At 35.5% G+C, this 18,126-nt stretch overlaps 1 protein-coding gene across 3 annotated transcripts in view; it reads right to left on the reverse strand.

Annotated features, from left to right (window-relative positions):
- LOC131146389 (cyclin-dependent kinase D-3) overlaps positions 1 to 15,699 on the reverse strand; it is a 30,851-nt gene extending 15,152 nt beyond the window's left edge. For 2 of the 3 annotated variants that reach the window (XR_009134365.1, XM_058095975.1), the window contains exons 1-4: positions 15,329 to 15,699; positions 14,134 to 14,432; positions 13,898 to 14,006; positions 2,031 to 2,156 (exon numbers count right to left, since the gene is read on the reverse strand). Coding sequence is in view for 1 of the 3 variants with exons in the window: in XM_058095975.1 (XP_057951958.1) it covers positions 2,031 to 2,156; positions 13,898 to 14,006; positions 14,134 to 14,432; positions 15,329 to 15,439 (645 nt within the window). In the remaining 2 variants the exon portion in view is untranslated. The remainder of the gene's footprint in view (positions 1 to 2,030; positions 2,157 to 13,897; positions 14,007 to 14,133; positions 14,433 to 15,328) is intronic. The other variant, XR_009134366.1, reaches the window with a different exon arrangement.
- Positions 15,700 to 18,126: the final 2,427 nt, after the last annotated feature.

Consider the following 18,126-nt stretch of genomic DNA (forward strand, 5'->3'; position numbering starts at 1 on the left):
ATCAAAGACAGATGGCCTAGCACTATTACTAGTTGGTACATCATAGATACCCGCACCATTCTTAACTTGTTGGACACCCTTGCATTATGGGTGATTTCCTTTTTCAACTATGTAGGTAGCGCACCCCCTTGGTGCCCTTCAATGGATTCTATTTTTACTGATAAAAATATATTTCTCGATTTTTAATATTCTGTTCATACTTTAGTGAGCATTATTTGTCATATCATTTATGCCATCCAAAACTAAGTGCATTATAGAATTATTAAAAATCAAGTTATGCCATCCAAAACTAAATGCATTTATAGAATCATTCAAAATCAAGTTAGCATCTTTTCATACTAAGTCAACTAATACCAATTCAAAATCACATCCACAGATGATACATCAAAGATATGAATCATGGGCACAAGCATAGATCAAATCCTAAAAATATAGAACATAACACAGCAAGGGCATAATAGCTAACAAATATAAAATATTATTTATATATTTAATATGATATTAAGCTTTTAACATTTGTATGAATACATATAAGACACTTAATGTCAAGGGTATCATACTCAAACCTGAAGGTCACATATTCAAGACACAAAAAACAGCATCTCAAAATAAGGACACAAACAAACATCATTCCCTTCCTAGGCTCTGATACTGCATGGGAGCGTAGTACAATGGGTTTTGCATTATATGCCTATAAATAAAAAGTTCAATACAAATGCATGTTGTTTTTCCTCTTTCTTTCTGCATTTCAAATAAATACTAACGGCACCAATCCTTCCAATTATAAATGTCAAATTTGTAATATTCTTAAAAACAACATTTTCGTCATTTTTTATAACCATTATATTTTTCATGAATATGGATAAAATAGTCATGGTACAATGAATCGTTATTAAATCCAGAACATGCTAACGAAGCTTCAAAGAAATGTCCCAAAAGTGTCAAAAAAAAATGTCAACCCAACAATGCCTAAAAATTAACATGATTATGATACATGTCAAAGGAATCCTTGAAGAAGCACCCCTGCAACATGGCTTCCAGCATGTGATATAGAAAAATCTTTTGGCTTTTGACAAACCTTATCAAGATAAACCTTCCAAAGAAAAGATGACCACTACATACCAACAAACTTGTTACACAGAAAATTTGATACTTTTGACTTCATTTTCAACATCAATTTCAATAGATATTTTCATAAAATAATTTTATGGAAATTGTTTCCAGCAAATTTTGTCTAAAAGAAGATTTCATAGTTCAAAACCAAAATTTACTTCATCTTCACAGGTGCACATTCAAGGGAAAGAATGTGAAAATGCCACAAACTAATAAAACAACACACAATCAAGATAGAACGTTTCATTAAGAAAAATTTTTGTTATTGTAACCGTATTCAATTTTTTTGTTACTGAAGCAACCAAAAAGGAAAACGAACTGAAGAAGTGCATAGGAAATTTGGAGCTCTAGAAGATAGCAAGACAGTTGTAGATCTAACCATAGCAGTGCATTCCATAATATGCAACAATATGACCAACACAGTCAATAAAGTCAAAAATATTTATTAAAAAAAAAACCAGTGTTAATTGTTGCAGGAACCTATAGGCTATTGCATAAGTATACATTAACAGCTGAGCCTTAATTCCCATGAAGGGGGTCCAGTACGTGAATCATTTTCCACCACTGCGCACAATGTAGAGAAATATACTCAGAAAGTAGTTCTGTCAAATATTCTCAACTGTCTCCGTCCAATTTAATCTGGATCTACCCCTATGGCTCTACACCTCCAATGATCTCTAATCTCAACTAAATCACTCTCATTTATTGGACCATTACTTGGTCAATATTGCAAGTGCCCAAACCATATCACCATTCTTCTACATGTATTACCCAGCTAATGCAGATGTTTCATTCCTTTTATCTTTCAAAGTCATGCAGCTCATTCATCTTAACTTTTTCATTTCAAATACATTTACTTTTAGGATATTATCTATAGCATATGTATGTTATTTTATAAAAATTAAACCAATAATTACCTGTAAGAAAGGTCGGCGAAGAAGAAGTTCAGCAAATATACAAGCTGCAGCCCAAACATCCACCCCAGGACCATACTGCTTGGCTCCAAACAACAGCTCCGGTGCTCTATACCATCGAGCAAAAACCTACTTGAAGTGTTTATGGCTCAAAAATAAGTTGAATTTTCAAATCATACCAAGGGTCAAATTACTAATGGATGATAACAATGTCGTTGTTCAGAGACAAGAGAAGGGAAAATCTAAAAATCACAGTAAAAGGACCTGCCAATGCCCCCCAAACAAATTATTTTATAGGTGGATTCCCCATCTAGATCCAAGAAACCCACACAGCAGATGGCAGAAAAGAAGAAAATTTAACATCCATTTCAAATAATTTTATGTACAAAGATATCCATATCTTCTAAATATAAGACACACCTGCCTAATTTTTAAAAAGAAATAGATAAACATACACTTAAAGTATTTATTTTTAATTAGGTTAATATTTGAACCTGAAAAAATTTTGTGCACGGATTTAATTCAATTCCAATACCAGTTGGGAAAAAAAATACTTCATTTTTGTGGCAGAGTATTCATTAATTTTCACTACTAAAACCTTCATAATTTATTTTTATTTTTAGAACTTTAATAAATATTAATTGCCATTTTTTCCTTATTATTATGTACCAAATGTCATTTACAAGAGAAAAAAGTATTTTATTCAAAAATAAAATGAGCAACATTATAATAAATGCTAAGAGAGAAAAATATACATACCTTTCAAATATAAGACATTTTCCTACTTCATAAACAGAATTAGATAAAAACAATTTAAATTACTTTTTAAATAAGATTTAAAGTACTTATTTTAAACAGGTTAAGATTTGAACCTGAGACCTCAAAAATGACTGTTAGAGAAGATATAATACAGGAAAAAAGTGTAACAGGTCCCTTTAGAATCTTTTAGAACTGTTAAAAAGTATCTAAAGTCATTTGAATGAACAAGAAGCCTAACTTGCCAAAAAAATTTTGATAGCAAAAGAAAATATCGTTAATAGGAAAAGAATTTACACGAGGGAGAATGAGACATCTCCCCAAAAAAAACTGGAATAAACCACTAAAAACGCAACAAAAGAAAAATGATCAACAATCCAGCAGGTTCCTCCAATCTCATTGCAACTCCTGGAAATTAATCTCTCTGGAAAAACCAAACCAACGCACCACAGTAACGCCAAATACCGGAATTTATCCAAAACCACATACTGGATTTTTTTTCCCAAACCAGCACCCCAATTAATTTCTTCCAAGAGAATATCTGTGCAATACACTCCAGCCATATCCCCCATAAAACTACAAATATCCCACACTTCCATAAAGCTGCCCTATCCTTCCTTCTTCCAGAGCCTGTGAAAGAAATGGCTAACAGTTCTTCCACCGAAGGACATAACAAACTCTCTCCTATAATTTTAAAAAGATCATCTCAAATCCTCCAAGAAAATTCCCGGTGCAAATGAAGATGAGAAGCTATCATGGAGTTCTTGTAACAGAGCACGGATACACAGCAAGAGTGCCTTCAAAGGTCACCTGATATGCAGCAAGTTACTAGTATTTATTTTAATAAGCACAATCAACCAAGTGGAAACCTTTATTTTTCAGGGAGCCTTGGCCGTCCAAATAAATTGATAGAGTGGGAAAGAAGAGTTAGAATGGATTAGGAGTTCAAAAAATGATTTACAAGAATAACACTCCTGACAGATCCAAAGACCAAGAACAAACATCCCTCCCTAAAGAAAGGTTACTCCCATTCAAAAAAGATAATAAAGAAGACAACTCCACCATTTCCCTATCATTAAGAGGTCTCCTAAAATGGAGATTCCAAGAAACCAAAGGACTGCTCAGATCCCCAACAAAGAAAGATATGGCTCAATTTTTCTCAAAGCTCAGCAGAAAGAGACAAGGGAAAGAAATGGAAAAGGATGTGTTTCCCAGCCAAGGGTCTTCCTAGAACAGGTACATGAACCACTATGCAACTCAAGTTAGTGTGAGGGTGAAAGAAGGATAAATCTGAGAAACAGGCCTCCATGGACTCCCTAGAAAACATCTTAAATTAAAATTGATATCCCACCCATTCTCATCCAACCTGAACTTGCTTCTTATTACTCCATGCCAAGGGGACAATTCTTCTAGAGGAAAGCATCATAGCCATTTAGCTAAAAGAGTCATGTTTCTAGACACCGTCTTATGTTGACCCAACCCTCCCTTCTTGTTTGATCTATAGACCTCACCCCAGCTTACTAAGTTGAGTGGACCCTGTTACCCCCCACACCAGACAACAAAAAGCCTCTCATAATTCTCTCCAGTTTGCCAGCAATTCCAATCAGTCTTAAAAATAGACAGGAAATATAATGGAATGCTAGAAAGACAATCCTGAATCAAGATTATTTTTTCCCCCAAAAGAGAAAAGAGCCCCCTTCAAACCATCTAATCTCTGTCACCCTCTCCACTACCAGGTTCCAAAAATCAACAGCTCTAGGATTGCCCCCCAAAGGAATCACTAAGTCGGTCAAAGGCCAATCCAGAATTCCACACCCCACTAGAGCAGCCCGCTCTCTAACTCTCTCCACAAACACATTCAAAGTTGCTAAACCACTCTTTCCCATATTAATTTTAGGACCAAACGTTCTGTTGGAAATTTGGAGAATTACCCAAAATTCTCCTGAAAGAAGGGCTATGATCATTAGGGAAAAAATGGTAACACTGGCAAAATGGAGATGGGAAACCACCACTTCTTCTCTCCCTACTTCTAGACCTCTAACCAACCCCCTCTCCACAACCCTATCCACCATCCTACTCAAAAAAATCAGCTACAAGGGCAAATAAAATGGGGGATAACGGATCACCTTGGCTAATCCCCCTCAAAGCACTAAAACAGGATTTCGGTCCAGCATTTCACAATCACCGAAAACCACACATTAGACAAGAAACCCCTAATCCAACGAGGCGAACGCTCACCAAAACCCTTCCTAGCAAAGATAGTACCCAAGAAGCTCCAACTCACTCTATCATAGTAGACCTGGAAAATTGGATTCAAGAATCTAAAACTTTCCTAACCTCTTTCTGTTCCCTCTCCCAACACTCCCTAACCAGAGGCTTAAAGTCACATGGTCTAATCATATATTCTCGAACCTAAAGGGAGTAGGACCCCACGCCACCTTACTAGATTCCAACAAAATAGGAAAATGATCGGATATGCTCCTAGGGAGAGTACTTTGAGTGAGGTTCTAAACTCATCCTCCCAATCCCTGCAAAATAAGAATCTATCCAATCCACTAGTGACCGCCCGCAGAGACCAGGTAAAAGAAATGCTCCCCAAGTGAAAGTCTCTCAAACCACAATCCTAATTAACAAATCGAAGTTCTGCATGCTAGCAAAACTCTACCGCCTTCCCCCCCCCTCTCTCACTCCCAACCCTCTTCTTCTCTGTGGGAAATCTTACCACATTAAATCACTTCCTGCTATCCACTTAGGGGGTAGAAGTCGTAAACATAGTACAATTTTTCCACAAAAAACACTCTTTAAGAGTTGGTATTGAAGGCCAATACTTTGAGGAAACCCACCACTGGCCCCTCCCTCTCGCTTAAAATAACACAACAAGGGGAAAAGAGGGGGAAAAAAAATGTGTGTCTCCACTCTAGATAGAAACCGAGAGTCCCACATGACAAGGATACCACCAGAGGCACCAAGCAAGGGCAAATATTCCCATTCCCTACAACAACCACCCCAAATACTTCTAATCATACCCGCAATCTACTAACTCCAATTTAGTTTCCTAGATGGGAACAATATCAAGGGACTACTGATCAAAATGTCCTCAATCAAGTTCCTTTTCCTAATCCCCCCCCCCCCAACCTTCTAACGTTCCAACTAACTATTTTCATAACTTGACACACTTTGCCCCACTTTCCTAGCCCCTTGTCTCCCTCGTAATTTATCACTAAACAAGGTTTTTTAGTTCTTTCTGAACTTTCTTTTCCCTCCTCTTGTGTGTCCTAAGGCTCATTCCCACCCTAACCAAAATCCCATCATGGTCTAATAATTCTAGGCCTAGGTCTCGAAGGAGTTTTTGTGGGTCAAAGTTGTCTCTCTCACCCACACTCACAACCCCCCCTTTTATTAGAATTATCCATATGACATAAAGTTTCAAAAGAAAGAAATGTGTTGAGTAGGAGGAGGAAGGATACCTTTACTAATTCTAGTTGGATCAGGATCCTCCATAAGAAGATCACCCTTCACAAACACATCCCCCCCAATACCACGAGAAAGAGTTGTTAAAGCTTAATATACATTGTTGGCCCACAACCTAATAGCTTAAGTTTTTTGGTAAAGTGGTGACCTAACATTGTATCAGAGCGGGTTGCCAAGAGGTCCTAAGTTCTAGTCTTGTTGCATGTGTTTATTGTGTGGTGTAAAAAAAGAAATTATTATATTCCTTGTAATGGGTGTTATCTATTGTGTGTTCCTCTCTCTACGTGTTGTTGGGCTGCACCTGCGGAGGAGTGTTAAAGCTTGATATACATTGTTGGCCCATTGGCCCAAAAACCTAATAGCCTAAGCTTTTAGATGAAGCGGTTGTCTTATAGGAATAATCAAATTAAACATAGGAGAATATTGAGCCCAAGGCCAAGGTCAGAAGACAAAGGCCCTTCATTATTTAAGCTAATAAATGGTCAACATTATAATTAATAAAATTTATACTCGCTTGAGCATTCTCAGGACCCAGTTGAAGACAATCTCTTTTTGATTTATGTGGCCTCCTTGCTAAACTTACACTTTTAAAGGACCCCTCACCCTCAAACTCGCCACTATTATCTTCAAAAAATTGTTTTAAACCCTCCTAGTTTGCGGCTTTGAGATCAGCTCTCATCCAATCAACCAGTAATTCCTTTTCATATTCTTCTATGCTGTCCATCTCTTCTTCCAAGTCATTGAACAAATCATCTTCTTCTTCCCCCTCTTGTCCCATCAACATCTCCTCCCTTGGAACTAAGAACAAAGGAGAGACTTCATTGCTAATTTTGATATGCTCCTTGTCGTTCATGGGGATCTCTGCTCCATTGCATATAATCTGTAGGCCTTCACCAGCCATAAAATCTTATGAACTTTACCCAGCCAAATTATCTAAACTTGCACATTCTATTCCACCCCCTCCCACCTCAACCGCAGGCTTCTGTTGCTGCATTTCTTGGGCTGGTCTCTTTTCAGCAACCCCTATCGATCCAATGGTTTTGTTTCTGATAACCCACATTGTCTTTAAATTCTTTAGCCCATGTGTCTTGGGCCTCTAAGTGACCAGCCCAACGTTACCCAATCCATTCATCCCCTCAAAAGAACCTCCTATATATTTTTAAAGTATTTCACTACTTCCCAGCCATCTTCTCACATAGGATTAGGGTTCCTAGTAGGAAAGGATCCTCAGTCCCTGTGATTATGAATAGTTCCCTTCCCTGATTCCGTCCTCATTGTCGGAACCCCTCTCATTACGTCAGTGAAGGGGATATTTGGCTAAAATCTCTAAAACACACATCTCCTCTCACTCTTCTCCTCTGGCCTAACGTTTGATTAGCCATAGTCAGAGCATCTCCAATTGCCATTGTTGGTTATAGAGGACTTATCCATAGTTAACAAGAGTTCGAACATAGCAACGTGAAAGACCCTCTACCCAGTTTTTTTTTTCACCCTAAGGGATACATACGTCAAGGAAATACTTGCTATAGTCCTTTTTCAAGTTATAAACCTGCCTCTACTATTTTCCAAAATCTTCAAACCCACAATGTTGCCTATCTTTCTAACACTAGCTCCCCAGTGGCTCGCAATGACCCCATCATTGACCTCGCATGACATCCCCATCATCTTTAGGAACCAAACGAGTTTCTCCTCCTCCAAAACAATGTACAAGATATGCATGCTGGCATATTCCGTGATGCTACAGGTCACTACATCCAAGCAGATAACTGAAATTACTTTCCTCTCAGTTTGAGGTCACAAACTCTACCATCCATGTTTCGAGCACGAGCAAGACATCATAAGATGGTCGGCCAAAGAAACGAGAGAGAAAGGTTTGGTAAGGGTTAGAACAGAGGCATAGCAATGCTACGTGTGCAGCCTCTCTAATGGTTGAAGGTAGGGTTCCAAGTATAGCGGCTTAGCAGCGTTGCACTGAAGCATGCAGCCTCTCTAATTGTCAAAGGTAGGGTTTCAAGTACGGCATAGGTATGAAGTTGTAAGGAAGGCCTCCGTGGTCGGTTCCTGGAAAAATGAAACCCCCAAAGACTGGAAACCGATGTAGATGATATTTGGTTTCAAAATATGGAAGAACAATTGTCGAGTAGAGTTCGGTTTCAAATTATGGATCAGCGATGAGGAGATATTTAGAGTGAGGAGGATTTGGAAGAGGAAAGGAGAGTGAGTCAAGGACGATGTCGCCATGCTTGAGGGCTCAAATGACAAGGACACCGAGAGAACATCAAGTCATCACAAGCAGTGTAAACGATGTCAACTCTTCAGAAACAGCCACCGAAGACGATGACAGAGCGGCACAGCTTAGCTCCTCTTACTTCAATTGAGGGTAATTTCAACATACAAAATATAAACCTAGAAGCAATCAAAAAGTAGTTATCATGGAGTAAGGGGTCATTTGGCATCAATGTCAAAAATAATGGAAAACCATAAACAAAAATTAAAAACCAAAACCACAATTTGGTTAATATTTCTAAAATTAAAACAAATTAAGACTCGATTGAACAAATGCTCATTTTTTTCCTTGAATCAAAGAACAAGTCAATATTATGATTAAAATTACAAAAATACAGAAATATTAATATAAATTAAATATAAATCATTACATTTCAACTCGCTTCTTCATGCTACAAAAATATTAAAATTGAAAATATTATCATAAAATATAAATTAAATATATATTTTACTATATCATTACATTTCAACTCACTTCTTCGTGCTACAAGAACAATCTTATTGTACATGACAATTGAAAACTAGTAAAAAATATATATATTTTTTTTAAATGGATTTTGTTGTTTTTCAAATTTTTAGAATTTTTATGGATATTTTTATTTTAATTATAATTTAAATTCACATGGTCAGCTAATCTTAATTTTAATTAAAAAACTATGTATAAAATGGATTATTTAATCCACAAAAGTTAATTCTGAATATTAATTTTTTTTCTCAAAAACAGTCGAATACCGACAATTGAAACAAAAAACTAGCAACATAAACAAAAGCATTGTCATAATCTATTTCTTCATTGTACAGAAAGGAAAATAGAAACTTGAAATGGAAATTATATCAGAGACCCGAAACCTTTAAGATTACAACTTGCATAACAGTTAAAACACTTGATTGTTAAATTACTGATACATTGGAAATATCTGCATAGAAATCTGGAAAAATGCTTTAAAACTATAGAATTCTACTAATGAGTCACATGTGCATTACTCAAAATGCAGACAATTAACGCTTAAAATGAAAAATGATTGTGTAAAATGGAAATAAAAAAAAAAAAAAAACTTGAATCAACAAGATAATTAACTTGTAAGCAGCATCCGTATACACAAACAAGCAAATTCTACACTAGAAAAAAAAATAATAATCTGGTTTAGCTGTAATTTAAGCATCGTTCTAATATCTTGTAATATAGAAGCATGACTAGTCAGTACTAAATAGAGGCCAAATATGGTAGCAAAAGCCAGTATATACCATCCCACTTGCACCACAAGGAACTGGGAAAAGTTACTCACATTTCTTGTTGGTCTAATTCATCATATAGTAAATTTAAATAGTGCACATGATTTGAGGAATTTGTAAGCAAGTTTGCTGTAAGTCCAATAAATTAGGTGATGAAGAAGAGTTCACTTAAACTAAAAGCCACATTAATTATTGCCATTGATAAAAATAACTTTTTTATTTCAAAATTTTTAACTGGAAAGCAGTAAGATTTTTTTTAGGGGATAAACAAAGAATTGTATTAAGGGAAGAAAGGAGGAGTACGACAAGGAAAAGAAAGAAAAGAAGAAGAAGAAGAAACAGGGGAGAACAACATATTCTCCCATTACAAAGGAAAGCAGGTAAACAAAAAGAAAAAATACAAGACAAATCTAATAAAGTAAAACCAAACAATCCCACTGCAAGTCTTTCAAAGAAACATGACAAAGAATCCATTTTTCAAGCACTTAACAGGCACAAGGAAGACTCCTCTCCTCCAATGCCTACTACTGGAAGTGGCATCACCTTTAGAGATTCTAGCATTTCCAACCAAATGCACCAAAATGGCCAGAAGAGTGCATCACCACAAAACTCTCCCCTCTTTCCTCTTACCAAAACCCCAAATTTAATAGTACAAAAACACTCACATGAAGCAGGGCACCCCAAATTTTCACCAACTATCCCAAACAAATGATTCCAAATATCCTAAGAGAAGGGACAATGAAAGAAGTGATCTCTTTTCCCATTCCTAAAACAGCAAACACAAACATCTGGAGACAGGGCCTTTTAAGTCATTTCTTTGAAGGAAATCATTAATACTGATTTTCACAAGGACAAATGACAACGTAAAGGCCTTGATCTTTGAAGGAACTTTAGCTTTCCATGTTAGAGAATTAAGCAGCAAAGAGGCTAACATAAGGAAATGGATGAAATGAAGGGGGAAAAAATGAGAAATCCTCAAAATAATCTAGACCTCCGTACAAATTTATCACTTCCCGACTGTACACAAAAAAAACCAAGCACAATAGCCGAAGAAGCAAGCTCATTAGTTTCTCTATCATTAGGATTCCTCCCAAAATGAAAATCCCAAGAATAGTGATCCTCTTACAAAATGAGGAAGGCAGCAATATGAGACTTATGAAGAGTAGATAACAAAAAGACAAGGGAAACCAATAGCCAAAAAGGCACATTTCCAATCCATTTGTCCTCCCCAACCCAAATATTAACTCCTGCATTAGCACCCATCCATTTTGTATAAGTACAAATTTACTATCAATAAATTTGTGCCGAAGAGAATTAGGTTCTAAAGGAAAAGTCCATAAACACTTCCCTAAAAATGATTTTCGACACCAAGTTACCTAGACCCAGACCTCCCCCTCTTTTAGACTTACAATGTCCCATTCCACTAAACAATCTTTCTCCCACTCGCTAGCATCCGACCACAAAAATATCCCTCATCAACTTCTCTATTCAGGCAATTCTCCCCAGGGTTCTGAAAAGGGATCAATAATAAAGGGGGCAAAACAAAGACAAACGTGGATAAGAGCATGGTCCAAAATTTCCACGAAATGGTCTAAATTTCCATTTTCCATCGCCCTTGAAATCAAAATGGCAATCGATTTCCATCTTACAAAATTTCCATCAAAATTTCATCATCCAAAATTTATCAAAATCTTTAACTATACAATGAAATTTCCTTGGAACTCAAATGTGAGATCTGAACACAAAGTGAAATTTCTCTCCTGATTTATCTTATTTCTTTATTGAAACCAAAGATTATTACAAGAGCTTCTGAAATTATATGGAAAATTAAACTAAGACACTACCTAAAACATAATTTCATTTATGTCTAAATTATATCTTTTTTGTATAATAAATAATATCTAACTATTTATGAATTTCATTTATCTTGCTGAAATGTATAATATGAATATTATATTACAATTATTGCACCTCATACACAACATAACTATCATTGATGTATTTAATTTATAATATATTAGTTCTAAAACTTGCTTTGTTATGTCTATAACTATTTCTAAAGTTTCATAAAAAATTCCAATCTTCACTACCAATTTCCATCATTTTTTAAATTGAAATTGAAATTGACATCAAAATTTACGCATTTTTGAAGCTACAAAATTTTAGTAAATTGAAATTTAAGACCTTGGATAAGAGTAATACGACCCTCTAAAGAAATAAAAATAAAAATAAAAAATAAAAAAATACTCCTTTCGACCAACCCACCCTTCTAGCAATTCTCTCAAAGATCGGGTAAAAGCTCCTTTCCACCAGTCCAGCCTCCTAGCAATTCTTCTCAAAGACAGTCCCAAAATAATTCAGCAGCAGGATTGCCCCCCAAAAGGGACTTTTAAGTAGCTAATAGGCCAACTCATAACACTGTAACCAGCTAAACTAGCAAAAGAGCTCAGGTCAATGCCTATTTGCACAATACCACTCTTAGAGAAGTCAATTTTTAACTTCGACACCTTCATAAAACTCCTGTTTAAAGCGTCTGCTACATTAGTAAATGGGAAGGGGGATACGGGATCACATTGCCTAAGACCCCTAGAAGCCCAAAACCAAAACTTAGCATCTCAAATTACAATGCCAAAAAAACCACAAAGGAGATACACCCACGAATCCACCTCCACTATCTTCCTCCAAAACCTTTTCTGTCTATAACTAGGTCCACGAAACCCCAGCCAACCATCATAGGCTTTTTAAAAAAAAACAATTTCAAAATCAAGCTCCACTTCTTTATTCTAACCACGTACTCAACCACCTCATTTCAAAACTAATTTTAAAACCAACCAATGGATAGACAAAAAGATATATTAGTAAATATATTACAACCAACTATCAAATTAAAATAAGTATAATTACAACAAGGTATTATCAATTTGCTCAAAATATCTTTTAATCATGTCGTGGAATTGAAATTTTTCCTTCAAATTTAGATAAATATATGTTTGATACTACCGGAAAAAAAACACATTTGATAGAAAAAGAAGATTTCATTAAAAGTAACTTTCACTAATAGGAAGAGAATTTACACGAGGGAGGATGAGACATCTCCCAAAAAAGGCCTGGAACAATCCAGAAAAAAACAACTAATAAATACAAGAAAATAAAATATCAGCATGACAATAAGTTCTTCCAATCTCTATGTAACTTGTGGAAACTAATTCCTCTTAAAAACCCAAGCCAGCGCACGATAGAGAGGCTAAATACTGAATTTTATCCCAAACCTGCGCCCAATTTAACTTCTTGACATTGAATATCCTTGCATTACACTCCAACCATAACCCCCATAAAACTGCAAGTATCCCACACTTTCATAGGACTGTATTAACCTTTCTCCGACCAAAGCCTGTGAAAAAATAGCTAACTATTCACCAACCGAATAAAAGCATACCCAGCTCTCTCCAGAAATACCAAAAAGCGTATTCCAAATCCTCCAAAAAAATTCAGTCTTAGATGTTTGATCCTTCCAAAATATAGATTTAAAATACATAACTCATTAGTCTTAGATGCTATATTAGCTATGGCAAAGAAAAATATAAATTCCTATAAATAATTTCGAGTATTTGTCTTTAAATTTATAAACTTAATTATGACGATGCATTATCAATTTGTTTAAAAAACACATTTAAACTCTATGAATAATTGTTTAAGTATGGCTTCTAGTTATTACTTAAAAAAATAAAAAACACACAAAGTTTAAATATAATTATGTAAAATTAATACTAATAACAACTATAATTTTTGTAATGGACATTGCATAACTATAAATTAAAATATAGATCCTCAAAATAAAAGCAAGCCTCAAGCAAGTTAACTGCACAAAATCTACAATCTCTCCCATTTTTTTTTCCGCAAACTTTTGACATAGCAAAATACTCAAAACCAACTTTACAGTTCAACAAAACCCAACTGTAGCAAGCCAACCAGATAATATCCACACTAAGCTTATTTTAATGGAAACATTAATTCAAGAGTGATGGATTTGATTATTTACCACAAAAAGACTCATAAATGACAGGTTACATACTGAATACATAGTCCACAATGCCCACAATGCACGTGGAAAAGGAAAAGAGTACCTGATGAGTGAATTTGCGATCTGGGCTCCCAAATATACGAGCTAAACCAAAATCTGCAAGCTTAAGCTGTCCTTTGTCTCCTATTAGTAAGTTGTTTGGCTTCATGTCCCTGAAATGCCCATGTAGCACAAACTGAGACAAGGATGAAGCTACAAATCTTCAAGAACCATGAAAACTGCCTCAAAACTCAAAACAGAGAGGCATGCACACAGAAACATGCGCCCACACTACAGTACCTATGCAGAACCCACTTCCTGTGACAAAAAGCAAGCCCTTTCAATGTCATCTGAAGGTAAGACTTTGTATCTGCTGGTGAAAGAAATATATTTCTATCACGAATAACGGCTTCAAGGTCAGTCTCCATAAACTCAAACACAAGATGCAAGTTCCCCTTGTGAGGGAACGCATCAATCAACTCAATTATATTGGGATCCTTAAGCTCTTTCAATAGTTTAATTTCTCGAAGAGCTGTAAAATTGACCCCTTCTTTCTGCTTCCCAAGCCGAATTTTCTTAATCGCAACTGTCTGTCCTGTCTGCACAAACCAAACAACACTAAACCCTCAACTAAAACAATAAGCCTAACAACCATTTCATTAAACGTTAAAAAGAACACCTCTATCTCTTAAACTCAACAAATAAAACAAATACTCCATATCTTTGATTTTCTTCACTTGTTTTCAATAAAAATCAAATTATAATTTAGCTGAGAAACTTAGAAATTGGTTAATTGTTTAATTTAGCTCCATTTATTTGATAAGAGAGAGAGATTTGATGTTAAAAGGATGCGATAAAAGAGAGATTCGAACACAATTCCTCACTTTTAAGAATTAAAAGGAAATATCATTTTTGTATCAAAAACAAGAAACTGCTATAATACCAGTAACACAAAACCAATACCATGAAACTTTAAGCCTTATTTTTCGTTATTGGACCTGACAGATCAAACCTCCTCTCAGCTATCCTCGGGAACGCTTATGGCTATACTTCTGGAGACAAATTTCATTCTTACTCCTTTTGAAACCCAAAACATAAATCATAAGCTCAAAATTTCCACTTATAGTTCCTTTTTGTTTTTCCTGAGGCTTCTTAGCAGCCAAGCGAGGTGTAATAGCAAATCTATCACTAAACCTAAGTCCGTTAAAATCAAAGAATCAATATGGATATTATCTTGAAAGCAATTTCATGCTTTTGAAAGCGAAAACCTCACTGAATTGGTCTCTTAGACGCACCGTTCAAAGTTCCAAAGAGTGAGAGCCAAAATGCACTAACTTCCCCATTTATTAATTTCATTTCCTCGAACGGACGACTTTGCGGAATCTAAATATGCAATTCCAAAACTACCATTTTCTTCTGCATTCTAGGCGACAAAAGAAGGTAGAAACCCTAGACAGGTACAAAGAAGAGAATGTGCGAGATATGGGTTCGTTACCTTGGTATCGATGGCTTTGTAGACAACCCCGTAGGTACCTTCTCCGAGGACCTCGCGCTTCAGGTACCGATCCGCTACTTTCTTCGTCAGTAGATGATCGACTTCCGCCATTTCGTGCTTCCGCGTTGTCTCTCTGCAAGGGCAGTCCCGCGGCACCGTGCACCCTAGGGAGCAGTCATCTTCGCTACTCCAGAAACCCTAGATACTGTGGCGAGGGTAGGAGACGGCCCAGAAGTGAAAACCAGTGGATGAATTGGAAGGAAAGCGGGAGCACGGCGGTGGTTTGCAGTCTGCAATTTGCAACCCCACACGCCCCCACCCGCGCAGAGAACACAGGAAATTATTGTGTCGCTTACTTTGTCATTTTAGAGGGTGCTACAATTAAAATAAATAATAAAATATAAAAATTAGGTCCTTCTACCGATCACGTCCTTCATCTATACCTATACTTTCTATATATTACTAAAAGGGATTTTCGAATCTTATAAAATTTTGTCTCATTTATTTAAAAATAATAATTGCTGAGGATATAAACGTAGAAAAAACATATAACTCACATTCGTGATGTTGCGTTTTAGTTTGGGTGATTTAGCTTTATCATCGTTGGTGGACTTTTTCGGCTATAATTATTGGCGACTAGGTCATTACGTCGGCATGTCAGGCCGGGCAAATAAAAACTACACAATGTCCTCGTCCCCACCTAACCTTCTCTTTACGTAACAACTAGAAGGACTACACGCACTTCGCAACGAGATGACGCAAAAGAAAAATAAAATAAAATACATGCTATAAATATTAAGACCAATAATAACAATTCAAACTTGCAATAACTATTTTTGTATGCTTTTACTGCAATTAGTTTGCAATTAAATCACTTGAAGAATACAATAAAGAAGGGTATTTAGATTGCAATAAATTATGCTTCAGAAGAACAACTTTCACCACCTTTAGCGGGCTCGTTCTAATGTTGCCCTTTAGATTTAAATTTTCTCGAAGAAAATTTGCATGGTAGACAATTTAAGGAACAAATATTAGAACACTCAGTTGTGAAGTAATGCACATGGTTAAATAGCATATATCAAAGAAAACAATTCAAATGATGCGAAGATGGCGTTAAAAATAAAATGACTTCATAAAATCAGTTGAAGTTTTGAGGGATGTGGGAACAAAGAGATAAGAATTGAGTTGATCTAGTTTTTGTAGTTTTCAGTAGACTAATTTATCTAATCTTAGAGTTTTGAATTGCTAACGTGCCCAACAATTATTAAAATAATTTATGTGTCTCTAGTTCCATAGTACAAAGCTATTAATTTGCTTACTATTAATTTGCTTACTCCAACCTGATCATTAAGAAAAATAAATAGATGAGGAAAAAGTGTGTTATCATAATATAGGCTACCTATTTCAATTCTAGTAAGCTAATGAGTGGCCTGAAAGAATAAATAGAACAATACGACATTAGATCATAAACATAGTGTAACCATCGTGTCTTTGAAAAATAACTACACAACAAAAATCTATAGTGTTTAAATGCAATATTTCTTAAAAGCTTGGATATTCATAACATTTAGAATGTAAATTTTGCTGATTCCGTTTGTACAATATATTGTAAAATCAATCCATCAATTGACTAGCTCATTATGATCGAAAATTTAAAATAAAATAGGAATTGTGCAAATGGATTGTTATAGATTTCATAGGGAAAAATAATATGGATTGTAGAAAATTGGTGTAAAACAACAAAAGCAACAAATCTAAAGGCCATTTATACAAATAAAGGCCTCATGTTGCACGTGCAACACTTACACAATCCAAAAGGGAGATGTTCGTTTTAGTCCAACCCGATACATAGTTAACCAATGCCCAAATGAAAGTACACTTTCTATACAGCAATTCTAACAAACAAACAAAAAAAAAGGAGGATTGTATGCATAGATAATGCAATACCATGATAATTGACAAATAGGATTTTAAACTCACGCATAGTTTTAAGCTAATAACACAAAAACAAAATACATAGAAAATCCTTTACTCGTTTTAAGTAGTAGATGGGTGTCTGCCACCTCTAATTACACCCTATACTCATGAGTCCAACAAAGTGCATCAAATTGATTGCAAGGGGTTGTGGTGAAAGGATAATTTGCATGGCGTCATCTTAATGTGTATTTAAGAAATTGTCCTCAAGCTGAGGAGTGTCCACATGAGTTTGTTGAGGTGTCTAGACAGGAAGATGGACATTTGAAAGGAGTTTCTATATGTTAGATTCATGTTTTGTGACAACCGAACCGACACCCTTGGATACAGTAGCAGCCTAGCCTCAAGCAACAGATGAAGTAAGACTATATTCTATAACACATTATGGTCAAGAAGTAGCTTAGATCACAGCTAAGGAAGTGCAATATTATACAAACATAAATAATCAGAGAAAGGACACACAATAGTGATACTTATATTCGAGATGCATAGCAACTACTTACCTTACTTTTTAAGGTTTTATTAATATGAAAATGCACAATTTAATCTCAATGTGTGAGCGAAACACCTTGGTTTATAAGTTTTTTGTACATAAAACTTTTAATATTTGATGCAAAGAAGAGGAAAAAAATATAAAATATATAAAAAAAAATAACTCCCTAAGATTTCATATGTATTTGATGGTTTTTTTATAAAAATAAATAAAAAAATTATCTTGTTGTGAAGATTTAAATGCATGGCAGGCTGCAAATGAGTCGAGTCGAGTCGAGCTGAGCTTTAGCATGTTCAGGCTCGACTCGATAGGATTAGGTCTTGGCTCAAGC

This window comes from Malania oleifera, chromosome 13, assembly GCF_029873635.1.
Source record: "Malania oleifera isolate guangnan ecotype guangnan chromosome 13, ASM2987363v1, whole genome shotgun sequence".
Lineage (NCBI taxonomy): Eukaryota > Viridiplantae > Streptophyta > Magnoliopsida > Santalales > Ximeniaceae > Malania > Malania oleifera.